The following is a 19,197-nucleotide window of genomic DNA, read 5'->3' on the forward strand; positions in this document are numbered from 1 at the left end:
CCAACGGTATTCACTAAATTGATGGGTTATATTTAGGATAATGTTTTACAGATTTTTCATAATTGTCTTTAATTTAAAAATCATCTTATCTTATTATTTTATAAAAATTACATAAAATCCTTGAATGTTTCCCAAATTCTGGTGGTTTACTGGTAAACGTAATATACCCTCCCTTTGCAACCCTACTCGTAGGACATGATAAAACACATATAGGCAAACATTTCCACGGTTGCACACACAAACGCTTTTTACGTTATCACAGTATTATTCTTCATGCTAGCACGTGTGGTGAAGCGGGTTGTGAGGTTGTGAATGGAAGTAAGCAGCCCTAGTCACCACTGTCAGCAGACTCGGTCGGGCCAGACTCGCCCTCCGAGTCAGAGTAGAATGGCTTGTCCGCCTTCTTTTCTTTCCTTTTCTCACGGCTGCTGCACTTGGTCCACTCCGGCACCTGGCAAAGAGGTCAGAGGGCAAAGAGTCAGCCGTGTCACCACCACGTCCGAAGCATTTCAATGGAAGCAGAGAAGAGGGGTTCATCCGAAATGCCACCGTATTCCCTAATGCAATACTTTTGACCAGGGCCCGCATAAGGGCTCAGGTCAAAAGTAGCGCGCTATAGGGGAATGGGGTGCCATTTCGGATGCAGCCAAGGATCGAAGACGCAGCATGGCCATGACTGCTTCCCCCTGGGGCCGACCCTGTGAAACAAACCAACCAGCCATAATGGGCATCCATTATGGTACAGTCCCGGGAAGCTTTAGTTTACACAATTGTCATAACATGTACTGTATAACATGTTTAACTTGTATTTATCGTTTTCCACAGCTAGGTGGCAGCACCAAGGTGATGCCTTCATGGCCAGTTTGGTAATAGTGTTTGATTTAGATTTTTTAAAGGGAGTAGTTCCAATAAAGATGTGATGTCCTCCAGGAGTAGTCAATGTCCTGGCACTGAAAAATGTAACAACATTCAAATGTATTGTATTAACCAGGGTGTATTCTTTTCTATTCTTCCTGATACAGTATGTTAGTTGTTTATCTCACATGCAAAAGACAACAACAACAACCACAAAAAGTAAGAAGAAGAGAAGTTTCAACAAGTGGGAGGACCGTCAACTCTTCTGAAGGAATCGACTCTTTAATGGTAGAGGCAGAGGAGGTTGCTGAGCTGGGTAGTTTTGCTGAGTTAGCTAGGCACAGAACAGCAGCTACGGTAGGCCTGGGGTGTCAAAAAGCACTTTGGCGCTTTGGGGAAGGAGGGGGGAGGCTCAAAGAGGCAAGCTCTTTGCCACTGACTGACTCACGCTGGTTAAAGTTGTGACTCTTTCAAGCAGCGTAATAACCTGGCAGGACGGAAGAAAGAAAAAGATTGGGATGGAAGTGAGATGACAAAAAGGAAGAAAAGTCTAGAAAGAGGTATAAAAAAACAAGGCAAAAAGGAACAGACGGATTCAAGTTGCACTTACTCAATACTGTAGATGTTCAAAAACAGTTTTCACTTCTAAGCGATTGTTACTACAAGGCCTTATCTTACTCTCTTAAGCATTCATTAAACAACATTACCGAAGTACTTTAAACATTACTTCAACAACTTGAAATTACTTCAACTAGCAATTTGTTAACTTACTTTAACCAAGTTATTAAATAACTTAATACAGTTCAAGTTAACAAATTCACAATTACTTATGGTTATCATAATCATTACGGTACATCCAATATCTAAGACTATACATCAATGGTAAAGCATGAGGTGGTGTTTGCTTATTGAACTTCGCTATGGTAGTGCAACCTTGATTGAATGAATCCAGCGGGGGTTGAACGGTGGAATACATGAGGAGAAGAACATAGAAGATCGAGAGAGGCAGATTTTGGATTGGAAACAAGGTTGGCACACACCGCACAACAAGAAAGAGTCAAACACAGCAGTTCACACGCAAAATACACAAACTGTACCACTAACACAAGTCCAATTTCAGCTACTAAAATTAGAGACCAGTAGCCTAACTATCCATCTAGCTACAGTCCATTTCAAAACTGAAACTTTCTCTTTATATAAATAGCTATAAGAGACAGAGCTGACTTGGACTTCTATAGCATTCATTCTTGAAATACGTTCATAGAATACCTGTAGCAATTTACCATCCTTTATAGGCTCAGCTAAGTAATAAGTGAATTCCCATCTAAACCAATCGGCACTTTGACATCCAACACCAATCTTTTTTAATATGGTGCCACAGCTAGTGTGCGATCTTTAATATTTACATCCTGTAGTACTGCTCAGCGGAGTTGGAATACTTAATAAAAAACTGTAGACCATACTATTTACCAATAATTTTCATCTATATTTTTCGTAGCTGTCTAATTACCACCACAAACCAATGCTGGCAATAAGACCGCACTCAACGAGCTGTATAGGGCCATAAGCAAACAAGAAAATGCTCATCCAGAGGCAGCGCCCCTAGTTGCGTTTTTTTTAACGCAGGGAAACTGAAATCTGTTTAATCAAATTTCTACCCGCATGTCACATGTGCAACTACAGGAGAAAGAAATCTAGATCACCTTTACTCCACACACAGAAACAAATACAAAGCTCTTCCTCCTCTTCCTTCCTTTTGCCTCCATTTGGCAAATCTAACCATAACTCCATCCTCCTGATTCCTTAGAAGCAAACACTCAAACAGAAAGTACCATTGACTCAGGCAACACAGAAGTTGTCCGATGAAGCGGATGCTAAGCTACAGGACTGTTTCCCTAGCACAGACTGGAATATTTTCCGGAATTCATCCGATGGCATTGAGGAGTTTACCACATCAGTCACCGGCTTCATTAATAAAGTACATTGATGACATCATCCCCACAGTGACAGTGCGTACATATCCCAACCAGAAGCAATGGATTACAGGCAACATCCGCACTGACCTAAAGGCTAGAGCTGCCACTTTCAAGGAACGGGACATTAATCCGACATAGACGTAGAGCCTGAGTAGTAGGATTTGATCTCGGTCCTGTATTAACGCCCTGCCTGTTTGATGGCTCCTGCTATGACCTTTGACGAGCAATCAAACAGACAAAGCGTCAATACAGGCCTAAGATCGCATCCTACTACACTGGCTCTGATACTCGTCGGATGTTGCAGGGCTTGCAAACTATTACAGATTACAACAGGGAACCCAGCCGCGAGTTGCCAAGTGATGTGAGCCTACCAGACGAGCTAAATGCCTTCTATGCTTGCTTCAAGGCAAGCAACACTGAACCATGCATGAGAGTACCTGCTATTCCGGACGACTGTTTGACCACACTCTCCGTAGCCGATGTAAACAGGTTAACATTCACAAGGCCGCAGGGCAGACAGATTACTAGGACAGGTACTAACATGCACTGGCAAGTGTCTTCACTGACATTTCCAACCTCTCCCTGACACATCCTGTAATAGCTAAATGTTTCAAGCAGTCCCTGTGTCAAGGTAACCTGTCTAAATGACTATCACCCCGTAGCACTCACATATGTAGCCATGAAATGCTTTGAAAGGCTGGTCATGGCTCACATCAACATCATTATCCCATACACCCTGGACCCACTCCAATTCGCATACCACAGATGACGCAAACTCTATTGCACTCCACACTCCACACTACCAGAGGAACACCTTGTGAGAATGCTGTTCATTGACTACAGCTCAACATTCAACACCATAGTGCCCTCCAAGCTCATCCCTAAGCTAAGGAACCTGGGACTGAACACCTCCCTCTGCATCCTGGACTTCCTGATGGGCTGCCTCAGGTGGTGAGGGTAGGAAACATCACATTCGCCATGCTGAACCTTTAACATGGGGGCCCCTCAGGGGTGCATGCTTAGTCCCCCCTGTACTCCCTGTTCACCCACAACTGCGTGGCCGCACACAACTCCAAAACCATAATTAAGTTTGCTGACGACAAGACAGTGGTAGGCCTGATCACCGACGACGGTGAGACAGTCTATAAGGAGGAGGTCAGAGACCCGGCAGTGTGGTGCCAGGACAACAACCTCTCCCTCAACGGAAGCAAGACAAAGGAGCTGATCATGGACTGGGGATTGGTCGAGAGCTTTAAGTTCCTCGGTGTCCACATCACTAACGATCTATCATGGTCCACACAAACCAACACAGTTGTGAAGAGGGCACAACAATACCTTAGGTTTGGCCGGCCGAGATATCCTTGTCCCATCGCGCTCTAGTGACTCCTATGGCGGGCCGGGCGCATGCACGCTGACACGGTCGCCCGGTGTACGGTGATTCCTCCGACACATTGGTGCGGCTGGCTTCCGGGTTAAGCGGGCATTTTGTCAAGAAACAGTGCAGCTTGGCTGGGTCAGACGCACGACTCTTGACCATCGCCTCACCCAAGTCCGTACAGGAGTTGCAGCGATGGGGCAAGACTGTAACTACCAATTGGATACCAATAAATTGGGGAGAAAAAGGGGTAAATAAAAAAAGATTCTATAGCTGCATTACTGAGAGCATCTTGACTGGCTGCAACACCGCTTGGTATGGCAACTGCTTGGCTTCGACCACAAGGGGCTACAGAGGGTAGTGCATATGGCCCAGTACATCACTGGGGCCAAGCTCCCTGCCATCTAGGACCTCTATAACAGGTGGTGTCAGAGGAAATCCCTAATAATTGTCAAAGACTACACTCTGCTACCGCACGGCAAGCGTTAACGATGCAACAAGTCTGGAACCAACAGGACCCTGAACAGCTTCTACCCCCAAGCCATATGACTGCTAAATAGATAACCAAATAAACTGAACAAAAATGTAAATGTATCATGCAACAATTCCAAAATTTGACTGAGTTACAGTTCATATAAAGGAAATCAGTCAATTGAAATAAATTCATTAGAACCTAATCTATGGATTTCACATGACTGGGAATACAGATATGCATCTTTTGTTCACAAACACCTTAAAAAAAATGTGCCTCACAATGGGCCTCAGGATCTCATCATGGTATTTCTGTGCATTCAAGTTGCCATTGATAAAACACAATTATTTTAGTTGTCTATAGCTTATGCCTACCCCACCGCCACCATGGGGCACTTTGTTCAAAATGTTGACATTAGCAAACCGGTTCCCCACACAACGCAATACACATGGTCTCATGTTGAGCGACTGGTTGGACGTACTGCCAATTGCAATCTGTGGCATTGTGTTGTGTGACAAAACTGCACATTAGAGTGGCCTTTTATTGCATTTACATGTTGCGTTTATATATTCTTCATAATTACAGTATTTTACTAGGTGAATTTCACTTTTACTTGAGGCATTTTCTATTAAGGTGTCATGACTCTCCTGTGAGGATCGAAGCATCAGGTTACTGTGAGTCCGCTCTACAGCGCCCTTTCTCTCCCGCAGAGGGGGAGAGGGGTGACGTTGGCCATTTTATGACGCTCGTAAATACCTTGTAGAAACAGGATTGAGGGGAATGAAACCTTTTGTGTCAAGGAGATTACTCCCGCCAAAACTACAACATCAAAAGGCTGGATAATTAACAATATTTCTGTAATCCAAACATTGGGAATGGTCCGTGGGTATTTAAAGAATAATGATGTTAGCCTTCTAAATGAAAAAATTGTTTTTCATATAAAGTCTTAACCAGTCAGTGACCACACCCACGTGGGCAAAGACATTATGTCGGCGTCATGGAATGCCCCCTTTGCCAGAGTGCATAAAACCCCTCGTGAAGAATTAACATACAGTGGGGCAAAAAAGTATTTAGTCAGCCAACAATTGTGCAAGTTCTCCCACTTAAAAAGATGAGAGAGGCCTGTAATTGTCATCATAGGTAAACTTCAACTATGACAAACAAAATGAGAAAAAAATCCAGAAAATCACATTGTATGATTTTTTATGAATTTATTTGCACATTATGGTGGAAAATAAGTATTTGCTCAATAACAAAAGTTTATCTCAATACCTTGTTATATACCCTTTGTTGGCAATGACAAAGGTCAAATGTTTTCTGTGAGTCTTCACAAGGTTTTCACACACTGTTGCTGGTATTTTGGCCCATTCCTCCATGCAAATCTCCATGCAAATCCCCTCTAGAGCAGTGATGTTTTGGGGCTGTTGCTGGGCAACACAGACTTTCCACTCCCTCCAAAGATATTCTATGGGGTTGAGATCTGGAGACTGGCTAGGCCACTCCAGGACCTTGAAATTGCCCGGGTGGTGTGTTTGGGATAATTGTCATGCTGAAAGACCCATCCACGTTTCATCTTCAATGCCCTTGCTGATGGAAGGAGGTTTTCACTCAAAATCTCACGATACATGGCCCCATTCATTCTTTCCTTTACACGGATCAGTCGTCCTGGTCTCTTTGCAGAAAAACAGCCCCAAAGCATGATGTTTCCACCCCCATGCTTCACAGTAGGTATGGTGTTCTTTGGATGCAACTCAGCATTCTTTGTCCTCCAAACACGACGAGTTGAGTTTTTACCAAAAAGTTATATTTTGGTTTCATCTGACCATATGACATTCTCCCAATCTTCTTCTGGATCATCCAAATGCTCTCTAGCAAACTTCAGACGGGCCTGGACATGTACTGGCTTAAGCAGGGGGACACGTCTGGCACTGCAGGATTTGAGTCCCTGCCGGCGTAGTGTGTTACTGATGGTAGGCTTTGTTACTTTGGTCCCAGCTCTCTGCAGGTCATTCACTAGGTCCCCCCGTGTGGTTCTGGGATTTTTGCTCACCGTTCTTGTGATCATTTTGACCCCACGGGGTGAGATCTTGCGTGGAGCCCCAGATCAAGGGAGATTATCAGTGGTCTTGTATGTCTTCCATTTCCTAATAATTGCTCCCACAGTGGATTTCTTCTTGCTTACCTATTGCAGATTCAGTCTTCCCAGCCTGGTGCATGTCTACAATTTTGTTTCTGGTGTCCTTTGACAGCTCTTTGGTCTTGGCCATAGTGGAGTTTGGAGTGTTACTGTTTGAGGTTGTGGACAGGTGTCTTTTATACTGATAACAAGCTCAAACAGGTGCCATTAATACAGGTAACGAGTGGAGGACAGAGGAGCCTCTTAAAGAAGTAGTAACAGGTCTGTGAGAGCCAGAAATCTTGCTTGTTTGTAGGTGACCAAATACTTATTCTCCACCATCATTTGCAAATAAATAAATTAAAAATCCTACAATGTGATTTTCTGGATTTTTTTCTCTAATTTTGTCTGTCATAGTTGAAGTGTACCTATGATGAAAATTACAGGCCTCTCTCATCTTTTTAAGTGGGAGAACTTGCACAATTGGTGGCTGACTAAATACTTTTTTGCCCCACTGTATCAGACCAAGCAGGTGGACGGTGTTGAACCGGACGTCACAAATGTTTAGACTCTATGAGACCAGAAAAATGTGGAGCGTGGCTACACGTTGAAATGGTAGGAATTTAAATCTCTAGATATAGTACATTGCTGGGTTGCTACAGGCATGTAAAATGGTTAGACTCTACATTAGACCAGCGTGACTGACAGCGTGAGCTGAAAGATACGAAATGGTTAGAAACTCTCTCTCGAAGAAGAAGAAGAAGAAGAAGAGGAAGACGACAACACAGGAACATTCAGTCTGCAGCTGTTTAAGTATTATTCAACTGTATGTACAATTGTGGAATTCCTTTGTTTTTCCCTTTCCTTCTCTTTTGAATCCGCCATTTTGTGTAACACGCCGTCATATCGGTTTAGTCCACTAGGGACCTTTCATTGCATTGTGTTAGTAAACAATAACTATACTGTGTGTTTATGTATTTCTGTATGATTATTTAGTTAGTTAGTAAATAAATAATTATGCCAATTTGTATATTGCTGATTCATCATTTATGCCAGGGTTCATGCAGATATCCAAGAATATTGTCTGTGACTGATGTAAGAGATATTTATATCTTTAGAGTTTAGTCAGGAGATAGTAACTTGTTAAATAACTTTTCCCGTGGTGCCCCAGATTACTACTTAATGAATTGTTATATGATTAATTTAATTGCGTAATAATTGAACGTGGTATGTAATTATTTTATAAAATAACAGTCAAACACATTAATGATAGTCATGACACGACAAAGGTATTTTTACTTTCACTCAAGTATGATAATTGGGTACTTTTTCCACCACTGGATAGAATCCTCTGCAAAGGGTTCTACCCAGCACCAAATAGGGTTCCCCTATGGGGACAAATCAAAAACCCCGAGATGGTTCTACTTAGCACCTTTTTTTCTAGTGTAGCTAGACTATCCATATGATAAGATCAACTAGTTATTTGGGCAAACTTCCCCTTCAAGTGTCTGGAATTAGTCATTTGGATGAACTCTCTCTTTAAGTCACTGAAGTGCCCTGTTTGAGTGGTACAGAGAAATTAGAGAGAGAGTAGAGCAGTCAGCAGAAATACACTGCACTCTCAAACGGGAGGCACCTCTCGCGTGTCTCCTAGCAAGCCGATCCGCCCCTCACTGCTGGTTATGACCTCCTCTATCTGCGGACCGAGGGCAGAGAGAGAGGTCATGGGGTCAAAAGTTACCAGGTACAAATCCACATGTGAACTCGTCTGGAAATCTGCTTTGGTCATGAATGACACATTAATGCAGAATCATGGGGAATGAAAAGACATTGTTAAAACAAACATAAACAGTTCACGGAGCAACGATAAACCAATGGAACAAGCAAACCAAATCAAGAATTCAAGTCCCTCCTCCAGCGCAACAAAAACTTTTTTTTAAAGGGTTTTGAAGGCGTATTTGGACGTAAGGAGCGAGACTTAAGGATATTGATTTGATGTCAGCCTTTGGCACATATCGTTGAAAATGAACCGATGGCACATGGAATGATAATGTGGAAAAATGGGAGCCTCTGTGGTTTGGGTAATTAGAGGTGTTTAGGTGACACATTACTGCATGGTGGTTATTTGAGTCTGTGTGGTGTGTTTTAGTAACAGTACATTTGCTGGGTTGTTTTCATTAGGCATCAAACAGAAGAAAACTACTTGGAGTTGTCCAATAAACGCTTATTATCGTTTTCCGTTGTAAAATGAATAAGACCCTGTTTTCCAATTTGTAAGTCGCTCTGGATAAGAGCGTCTGCTAAATGACTTAAATGTTAAATGATGATGTAATGTTTTCCCTCTTTTCTGTGTGTTTCCAAGCTGAGCTGCATTGCTGGAAGTTACCCTTCCACCCCCTTATGCCATGTGCCATTGGCTCAAGCAGGTGAGATATCACCAAAGAGGGTGGGGGTGTGGGTGATTGAGTGTTTGTTACCCTATAGAGGCCAGAGGAGCAAGGGGTCTAATGGATAGCATGGTATTGGATAAACTTGGCAAGTAGGCCACAGCTAGGCCAGCTAGAGTTTACTAGCGGACACCTGACAGGGATTTCCCAATTTCACTAGTGTGTGCTCAGGTGTGACAGCTAACTAGCCTCAGCTGCCATTAGCATAACAATATTCCACTCTGTTACCAGTTGATCGGAGTTCACACTGGGACAGGTCATTCCTGTTGCCCAGTCAATTTCAGATTCATTCTGTTACGTTATTAGCTGTTACGTAATCATGTTTACTGGGCAGATAATATGGCAACCATACAGTTCAAGCATCTGGGTCCTTGAACTTGACTAAAACAGAATTAACCTTTTCAGGACACATTCTGGCACCACTGGCAGCATGTGCGGAAGCAGCATCCCATTGACAATGCATGGGAGACAATAGGGATGTGCGTAGTGCATACGTGGATGACGTTATGCTAATGAACAGTGAGTGACCAGTGAATGACTGGCAGGTGGTCATGATTAATGAAGTCAGTGTTATATGTCAGTGTCTGGGTGCTACTGCAATTTGGTGGTGGTGCTGCGCCCCCTCCAAGGCATTGCCCAACTAGAGGAGCGCCCCTCGGGCCCCCCTTGGGTTTTGGGGTGCCCCTAGAGGCCCCCTGTCTCTGGCTGTTACTGTTTCCACTGCACGCACAGACTCCTTCACCTCCACGTTGCGCACAGAGGGGTCTGGGGCGGCCTCGGGCCAGTCAGGCAGCACCTGGTAGCCGCCGGCCTTGGCATTCAGTAGGTGGGACAACGAGCCCAGCTGGAAGTGGTCTCGATCTGGAAAACACAGAGAAAAAAAGACAGTAAGATCCACATAATTACATAAAACATTACTATATTGTATCTCTATGGTATGAATTATGGTTAGGACCATGTTCACTTACAATTTATTTTAAAAGGCTCATGTCTGACAACACAAAACAGAAGCAGAAATAGTAAGAGTCTCAGATCTGAGTCCCTGGTCTCAGGTCTGGTTGTGCCATCTTGCCAACTCTGCGGTCATTATCGCCATAGACGTTGGCAGTAGAGCACAAACTGATCTGGGACCAGTCTAGTAAAAAAGAACACCATCTGATGAAAGACACCTTTAAATGGAGATTCGAGGACGGGCGCAGGCTTAAGGGCCAGGAACAGCTTCTTGGCATACTTGCTGAGGGCACCACTCTTGTCAGTGGGCACGATGAGCTGGCGGATGAAGCGTGCCCGGTCGCGAATGTCATAGTTCTGGTCGTACTTGGCCAGGTTCAGCACGTACTGAGTGAGCAGTTTTGTCTGAGGGAGGAGAGGAACAAGGGAGGAGGGAGTGTGGGAGGAGAGGAAAAGAGAGAGAATGTTACTTTCAACTGGAGGGAGGTGACAGCTTGGTGCTAGAGACACAGAGAGAGAGACACAGAGAGAGAGATATTTCAACACTGTAGACAGTGCCATAGGGATGACTGTATCATACCAGTGGATCATTGGTGGAAGTCCCATAGACATTGTAACGACTGTACAAGAGCCTTGGCTGTACCATAATGAATCATGCTGGAAGTCTAAATCACTCCCTACCTATGGAAAATATGCTTTAATGGTGAGATGGAAGTGTTTTTATCCAAAAAGGGAGTAAGCCTGCTTGTGCAGTAAAATGAGAACAACATTACTTGCTTCTCTGCCATCTTGGGAAAGGGTTTAATACAAGACACTGCTGCGAAGCTGGGGAGCTAAAGGACGTGGCCATACTAAACCCACTGTTTTCTCAGTGTTTTGGTAAAGGCTTTACAAATACAAGCTGCTGTACCAGCTGTTCCCAAGAGAACCATGGCATAGAAGGGGGAATAAAGACAAATGGAAAATATAGCCTAGTGCTGTGCCTTTCTTATTCTCATATGCTGAAACGTGAGGTGATGGCGGCAGCTGAATGGCACGAGAATGGGCCTCAAGATATCTTTGTGCATTCAAATTGCCATCGATAAAATGCAATTGTGTTCGTTTTCCGTTGCTTATGCTAGCACATACCATAACCCTATCATGGGGCCCTCAATGTTGACATCAGCAAACCGCTTGCCCACACAACACCATACACGTGGTCTGCGGTTGCGAGGCTGGTTGGACGTCCTGCCAAATTCTCTTAAACAACGTGGGAGGCAGCTTATGGTAGAGAAATTAACATTCAATTCTCTGACAAAAAGCTCTGTTGGACATTTCTGCAGTCAGCATGCCAATTGCACGCTCCCTCAAAACTTGAGACATCTGTGGTATTGTGTTGTGTGACAAAACTGCACATTTTAGAGTGGCCTTTTATTGTCCCCAGCACAAGGTGCACCTGTGTAATGATCATGATGTTTAATCAGCTCCTTGATATGCCACACCTGTCAGGTGGATGGATTATCTTGGCAAAAGAGAAATGCTCACTAACAGGGACGTAAACAAATTTGTGGACAACATTTGAGAGATTTAAGCTTTTTACATGTATAGAACATTTCTAGCATCTTTCATTTCTCCTCATGAAACATGGGACCAACATTTTACATGTTGTGTTTATATTTTTATTCAGTGTAGATGCTGGCACCTGTTCGGAGTTGGTCAGGTAGAGTTTGTCAGCCAGGAGATGGTTATAACACATTATAACGGTGTCATACATGCTCATCACAAGTCCTAAATGCATTATAAATGCATCACCTGTTTGGAGTTGGTCAGGTAGAGTTTGGCAGCCAGGTTGATGATCTGCAGCTTGACGATGTCTTCCTCATTGGTGAAGGTCTTGGCCATCTTCCTCAGGACATCCGGAGCGATCTTGGGAACGTGCTCGCAATACTCCCCGATCAACCACAGGATACTGGCCCGCGCCATGGGCACCTGTGTAGGCAGACAGCACATGAACATTGGGCATGCAAACAGGCTGGGTCAAGTGGAGAAACTGGAAGAGCTAGCTCTGGCTCTCGGTCATATGTTACAATTCCTGAAATACAATCATAATACATTACAATTGTAACACAATACAATTAACATTTCATTTGTTCAACAAAAGTGCCTATTTGTTGCTTACTCAAAACAAACTGACAGCACAACCAAGCAGGACTGTTGTGAAGGTTTGGGGACAAATATGCTTTAAAAAAACATTAATTATGACAAGAAAAAGAGCACCTCATGTAGTTAGACTATGGGGTCAAAGTTAAGATCAGAGGCCTACGTCCACGTACCTGGATGTTGTCGGTGAGTTTGGCCATGTGCTTGATGATGTCACTGTGCTGCTCGGGCTGCATCTGCAGCAGCTTCTTAATCACCACCACCGACTCGGCCACTACTAACTCTGCAACCGACACATGTTCATGCTGATATTTCACAACCTTCATTGAATCTTTGTTATATCACATGGGTCGTTGAGAGGAAATATTTGATATGATGTCAGCTGAAGCACAGGGAATCCGGATATGTGGAGGCGACATGAATGTACGTTCAAACCCAAAACTTGACTCAACAGGAATGACCCCAACGCAGCCAAAACCCATTTGTAAGAAAATCAATACTTAAAAAAAGATGTTTACCAGCCGTGACTGTACTTGCTTTTCTTCCCCTTTTCTTCAGTTTACAATAGGATTCACTATATCTTTACCTTTAGTAAAGATAGGCACATAATTGAGGAATATGATATAGGAACATTTTCAGTAAAAAAAATACCTTGTTTACATAAGTATTTAGATGTTTCTACAACTTGGAGTCCACCCGTGGTAAATTGAATTGATTGGACATGATTTGGAAAGGCACACACCTGTCTCTATAAGGTCCCACAGTTGACAGTGCATGTTTGAGCAACAAACAAGCCATGAGGTCGAAGGAATTGTCCATAGAGCTCAGAGACAGAATTGAGTCGAGACACAGATCTGGGGAATGGTACCAAAAAATGTCTGCAAGACAAGAACACAGTGTCCTCCATCATTTGTAAATGGAAGAAGTTTGGAACCACCAAGACTCTTCCTAGAGCTGGGCGCCCGGCCAAACTGAGCAATCGGGGGAGAAGGGCCTTGGTCAGGGAGGTGACCAAGAACACGATGGTCACTCTGACAGAGATCCAGAGGTTTTCTGTGGAGATGGGAGAACCTTCCAGATGGACAACTATCTCTGCAGGACTCCACCAATCAGGCCTTTATGGTAGAATGGCCAGACGAAAGCCACTCCTCAGTAAAAGGCACATGACAGCTTGCTTGGAGTTCGCCAAAAGGCACCTTAACGATTCTCAGACTGGGGACGAAGGTTCACCTTCCAACAGGACAACGACCCTAAGCACACAGCCAAGATAACACATGAGTGGCTTCGGAACAAGTCTCTGAATGTCCTTGAGGGGTCCAGCCAGAGTCCGGACTTGAACCTGATCAAACATCTCTCGAGAGACCTGAAAATAGCTGTGCAGTGATGCTCCCCATCCAACCTGACAGAGCTTGAGAGGATTTGCAGAGAAGAATGGGAGAAACTCCCCAAATACAGGTGTGCCAAATTGTAGCGTCATACCCAAGAAGACTCAAGGCTGTAATCGCTGCCAAAGGTGTTTCAACAAAGTACTGAGTAAAGGTTCTGAATACTTACGTAAATGTTATATTTACGTTTTCATTTTTAATAAATTTGCACAAAAAAAATCATCTGTTTTTGCGTTGTCATTATGGGGTATTGTGTGTATAATGATTCAGGGGAAATACAATTGAATCCATTTTAGAATAAGGCTGTAACGTAACAAAATGTGGAAAAGGTCAAGGGGTCTGAATACTTTCCGAATGCACTGTGCCTTTGAACGGGGTATGGGTAGTAGGTGCCAGGCGCACCAGTTTGCATCAAGATCTGCAACGCTGCTGGTATTTCCATGCTCAACATTTTCCTGTGTGTATCAAGAATTTTCTACCACCCAGAGGACAAGATACAACTGTTGGCGTCAACATGGGTCAGCATCCAACATGGGGGGGGGGGGGGGGGGGGGGTGCAACTCAATATTAGGAAGGTGTTCCTAATGTTTAGTATACTCAGTGTATGTCCATGTGTTTGAATAATAGACCAAGATCGACTCTCCGGAGGTTGAACTCAAGTATTTTGAATAACCCACAGATGAAGGTACAAATTAATCTGGACATTTAAACCTATTTGGAACAGAATGACAACGGTGTGGTGTCACCGACTGTGCTCTGGGATGTATGCAAAGCTGTAATGAGGTGGGAAATGATCGCCTCTACATCTCTTTTAAAGAACAATAGACGAGAGAAACTTAATAAACTGCATGCTCAGTTAAAACAAGCTGAAACAAGAAATTAAAAAGTGGAGGAAAAATGTACTTCCAAGAAGAAAATAAAAAGTATATTCCTACAACAGAGGTACTATGAAGTAGGCAGTAAGTCTATGAAACTATTAGACTATAGACTGAAAAAATAACAGGGCAACAGTCTCCCACAAATGATTCAGCCCCCCTCGGCCAAATAGTGACAATTATTCAAATGTATGTTGCGTGGGTTAATGAGAGAGATAAATAAAGAAAAAAAATCGATTCAAAAAGTCTAATTTGCGGAAAATATAATGGGCTGAGCTAAAAGGTCCTTATGGGAAAATTGTTGCTTAATTTCCTTATGGGGGAAGCAGATATAACTGTCTACAAGATAAGGAACCCACAAACCAAAATAATTCAACATAACGTAGAAGGGATACGAGAGAGCTTTGAAATACTGTACAGAAACCTACACTCCCAATCACACTTTGACAATGACTTACAAATAGACACATTTTCTTACTCACTGATCTTACAGTACCCACCATCATTGAAGAACAGAATGAGATGTTAAGCTCAGAAATGACCACAGAGGAATTAAATACAGCTATTACTGGTACCAAAGCAAACAAATCCTTGGGTACGGACGGTTTCACCTCTGAATGGTAGAAATCATTTAGAGAATAGATTATTCCAAGTTTACTTGCAGCCTGTAACTGGGCATTTCAGAAAGGTGAGATCCCCTCGTGGATCTCGGTCCTAAATTTGCATTAAAACTATACACATCTATTCAACTAGAAAAATAGAAAATATCTTACCAGAGCTCATTCACTTAGACCAGACAGGCTTTATCCGACAGACACACTCAGTACAATATTACACGAACATTACAAATGATGATACATTTCCAAAAGAATAAGGTAGAAGCCATTGCATTGGGCCTGGATGCTGAGAAGGCTTTTGATCCTGTCAGATGGGCCTATATCTATTCAGTTAGGACATTATTAAAGCCTTTCAGGCATTATATGATAGACCATTAGCAAGAATTAAAATCAATGGTGACCTCTCAAACCAGTTTGTATAAGAACAGGGTTTGACACAGGGATGCCTGGCCTCGCCCCTCCTCTTCGCCCTATTTATAGAACCCCTGAGTCAATGGATTAGACAGAATTACAACATTAAAGTGATGGATATGGTGGGAGGAGAGAAGATATATGAGATAACCAGTTTAAAGGATGGGCAACAAGAGGCCTCTCAGCCTACTGTAATTTAGCACACAAGGGGGCACTTCAAAGCTTCCAAGTATTAAGAGAGAGCCAAGGATTAGAACGTGAAGATTTCCATTAATATCTCAAAATATGTCACCAATTTGATGAAATCATAAAAGGTGGAGGACTCTGAGACTACATGAGAATACAATGACTTCTTAAAGTACAAATCTGAAAACACACTATACTGTGTATATAAAAGGAGAAATGGGAAAGGGAGGGTAACATGGTCATTTCTGTGGATGAGTGGGAAACCCTATGCCAATTACAATGGAAATCAACAAGCTATTTGACTTGTGGGGAATTTGGATGGAAAAATATGATGCCGTTCTTTAACACTCAGGGTAATGGAATGGAGTGTTGGAGATTATGAGGGCCTATTGAAGCAAACCATTACCACATATTTTGGGAATGCCCTAAGCTTGTTCCATACTGGCAGGATGTCCATAAAGGAATGGAAGCCGTATTTAGTGTTGATGTCCCATTCAGAGGGGAGGCCCTGTATTTAGGGTGCATTACATTTGATCTCAGCGATGCTTTAGGCAAACACTTGATTGGGATACTTCTAGTAGCAAGTAAGAAAGCCCCGACAAAAAAAAAATGGTTACAACAAGAGGCGCCCGTGGTCGATGATTGGACAGATGTGATACGTGAGATCTTGGTGATGGAGAGACTGAAAAATGTCACGCGTGTCTGAACGGGAAGACGTCTACTCACCATCGCGGTTGGAGAGCAGCTGCACCAGGCCGTTGAGACAGGTGTCCCTCACCTCCCCAATGTTGGTGGCACAGCGGCCGATGGCCTGGATGGTGGCTGCCACAAAGTCCTTATCATTGCTTTTAATGTACGTCTGCCAGAGAGAAAACATGGAAGGAAGTTAACCCACTGTAGGCAGACGTGTACTGTACCGCCATGTACCCCTAGCGACAAATGCATCCAAACACACAGGAAAGCAAAACAAATGATCATCCTTATCACAAATGGCAGTCAAGCTAAACAGAAGTCTTCACCATTTTTACTATACCTGAAATTCTCTCAGGATGGTGGATATATTTGTCTCGTTGGCCAAATTGGTCAAAACCTCCAGCTGACAAAACAATCAAGACTATAATTAAAGTTCTGAAATGTCAACGTGTTGCAGCATACTGTAACACGAAAGGAATGCATGTCAATGTGAGAAGTGTTTGGTCACCTTGAGGACTTTAATCTGGGTTGGGTCTGTGGAGCGGATGTAGAAACTCTTCAGATACGGCTCAAACATCCCCTGGGAAACACAGAGACAAATAACACGTACAATTTTAGATCGTGCTGCAGACCCCATGCAGTACCTCCTCGGTCCCTAAACAATTTGGAATCAATTTTACCATTCAATACCCCTTTTGCACCCTTTGGAGATATTGTTGGAGTTATGACTCACCCTTCTCTTGATGGACATCGTTGCCACATTCTGAAGGACGACATATTGCACTTCACTACATGGGGATAGAAAGGGGGGGGCAGGGAGCGAGAGAGGACATTAATATAATTAATTACATGCAGCTGCCTCTCCACACACACACACACACACACACACACACACACACACACACACACACACACACACACACACACACACACACACACACACACACACACACACACACACACACACACACACAATGAGATGTAGCTGTTGTCACGTCACATGGTGACAATACTGAAGTCATCCCTGGGCAGATGGATTGAACCTGTTCTCTGAGCAATTTCATGGTGACATTTCCTCGTTGCTGACTGATGACCTCATCACTGTGCACGCAGCTCCACAACACCAGAAATAAACTAAAGAGCAGGTGCTAGACAGCCAGGATGAGAGACAACAATTTCCTTGCTTTTTGTGACATTGTTTACTGTTTGTGCCTGTTCTTGTCTTATGGCCCCATTCATGTGGACTCTAGATTAGAGTTATATTAATAATATTCAAACAATATAAAAAGTCTAATTCACAGGTGTAGGATCTTAATTTGATCACCCTGTTGTGTGAAATACAAACTCGTAGCTTATTCAAGGTTTAACAAGGCTTCTAAAGTTTGTAATTTCCTCTAAAATATCAGACTTAATTTGCTCTAATGAAAAATTGATTAACCCCTACAAAAATGTCCATTAATTATTATCCACATAATAATTCTCATTCCTTGTTGCTGCAGGATTATTTCGCTGCTGTGAGAAACTGGTCAAATTAAAATCCTACCTATGTAAATGAATGACACTAATATAACCATAGAAGTTATGACAATGTAGTAGATAAGAGAATTCTCTAACAAATTTAGAACAGGGTGTGGAGTTTCTCTAATGGAAAGAGAGCACTGTCTCACGTCATATAGCATGACGATGCTGTACTGAGTATAGAGAGTTCATGGCAACACGTCGGTTACAATGACTCCATCTCTGGGAAGACAATGGGAAAGAAAGGCGACACTGACCTGTGACTCCTCATGAGGCGCACCAGAGCCTTGGCAATGACGCCTACCTCCGCTTTGGGTGCCAGGTGGAAATATAGCTGAGCCACAGCCATCACCACCTAGAGAGAAGAGAGAAGGAAGAAGAGACAAATAATCATTAGAATAGTAGTAGTAGTAGTACTGGTAGTAGTAGAAGTCGTAGCAGTAGTAATAGTTGTATTATACTCACTGCTGCGTTTCGACTCTGCAGTAGGGGCTTGGTATTCCTCAGCAGTAGCCGGTGGTCTGGGTCCATCACGTAAGGCTTCCTCTTGACAATGGCAGTCGCCTCAGTCTTCTTCTTCTCCTTCTCCTCTTTGTCTTCCTCATCATCGGTGTCATCATCATTATCAGAGCCATAGAAGGCCTTCTCTCCACCACCCTCCTCCAACAGGGATTCCTATAGAGAGAGGGAGGGATGAGTGGAGTAACACAGACACACACACACACACACGCACACCCACACACAAACTGTACACCCACACACAAACAAACACACAACCACGAAGACACAGTATGCGGGGACCTGCTGTACTCACGTTCATGTTGGGGTTGAGGAACTGCGTCCGGGCGTAGCGAGTGAGCATGTTGATGATGACCACCTGACCCCACTCCTCCACGTCGATCAGCAGGTTACACAGTTTACGGTAGTTCTTATGGATCAGGTCTATGCGCTCAGGACACACCTCCTCAAAGGCCATGACAACACTACCTGCCACTAGCTGCAGGCACAGTCAGAGGGAGAGAAATTCTCTAAATCCTGTAGATACCTTAAGCTCAAAAAATGGCCATATGTTGACTTTGGCAGAGGCATGAAAATTTGCACATCATTTTCACACTTAACACAACTTGATATGGTACCATTCACGCAAGCCTGTAATGCCACCAATAGGCCAAAGCAGAATA

General features: G+C 43.3%; 1 protein-coding gene across 19 annotated transcripts in view; it reads right to left on the reverse strand.

Annotated features, from left to right (window-relative positions):
• Positions 1-19,197, reverse strand: part of LOC115134571 (AP-3 complex subunit beta-2) — a 90,893-nt gene that overhangs the window by 17,909 nt on the left and 53,787 nt on the right. For 5 of the 19 annotated variants that reach the window (XM_029668709.2, XM_029668698.2, XM_029668702.2 and 2 more), the window contains exons 7-20: positions 18,831-19,013; positions 18,482-18,691; positions 18,274-18,371; positions 17,232-17,286; positions 17,007-17,078; positions 16,839-16,901; positions 16,532-16,664; positions 12,505-12,614; positions 11,984-12,160; positions 10,411-10,597; positions 9,984-10,102; positions 8,431-8,490; positions 1,304-1,342; positions 337-451 (exon numbers count right to left, since the gene is read on the reverse strand). In XM_029668709.2, the coding sequence (XP_029524569.1) occupies positions 337-451; positions 1,304-1,342; positions 8,431-8,490; positions 9,984-10,102; positions 10,411-10,597; positions 11,984-12,160; positions 12,505-12,614; positions 16,532-16,664; positions 16,839-16,901; positions 17,007-17,078; positions 17,232-17,286; positions 18,274-18,371; positions 18,482-18,691; positions 18,831-19,013 (1,621 nt within the window). Of the gene's footprint in view, positions 1-336; positions 452-1,303; positions 1,343-8,430; positions 8,491-9,971; positions 10,103-10,410; positions 10,598-11,983; positions 12,161-12,504; positions 12,615-16,531; positions 16,665-16,838; positions 16,902-17,006; positions 17,079-17,231; positions 17,287-18,273; positions 18,372-18,481; positions 18,692-18,830; positions 19,014-19,197 lie in introns of all 19 variants that reach the window. The other 14 variants (XM_029668711.2, XM_065022721.1, XM_029668713.2 and 11 more) reach the window with 5 other exon arrangements.

The sequence above is a fragment of the Oncorhynchus nerka genome, linkage group LG9a (assembly GCF_034236695.1).
Source record: "Oncorhynchus nerka isolate Pitt River linkage group LG9a, Oner_Uvic_2.0, whole genome shotgun sequence".
Taxonomy (NCBI): Eukaryota; Metazoa; Chordata; class Actinopteri; order Salmoniformes; family Salmonidae; genus Oncorhynchus; species Oncorhynchus nerka.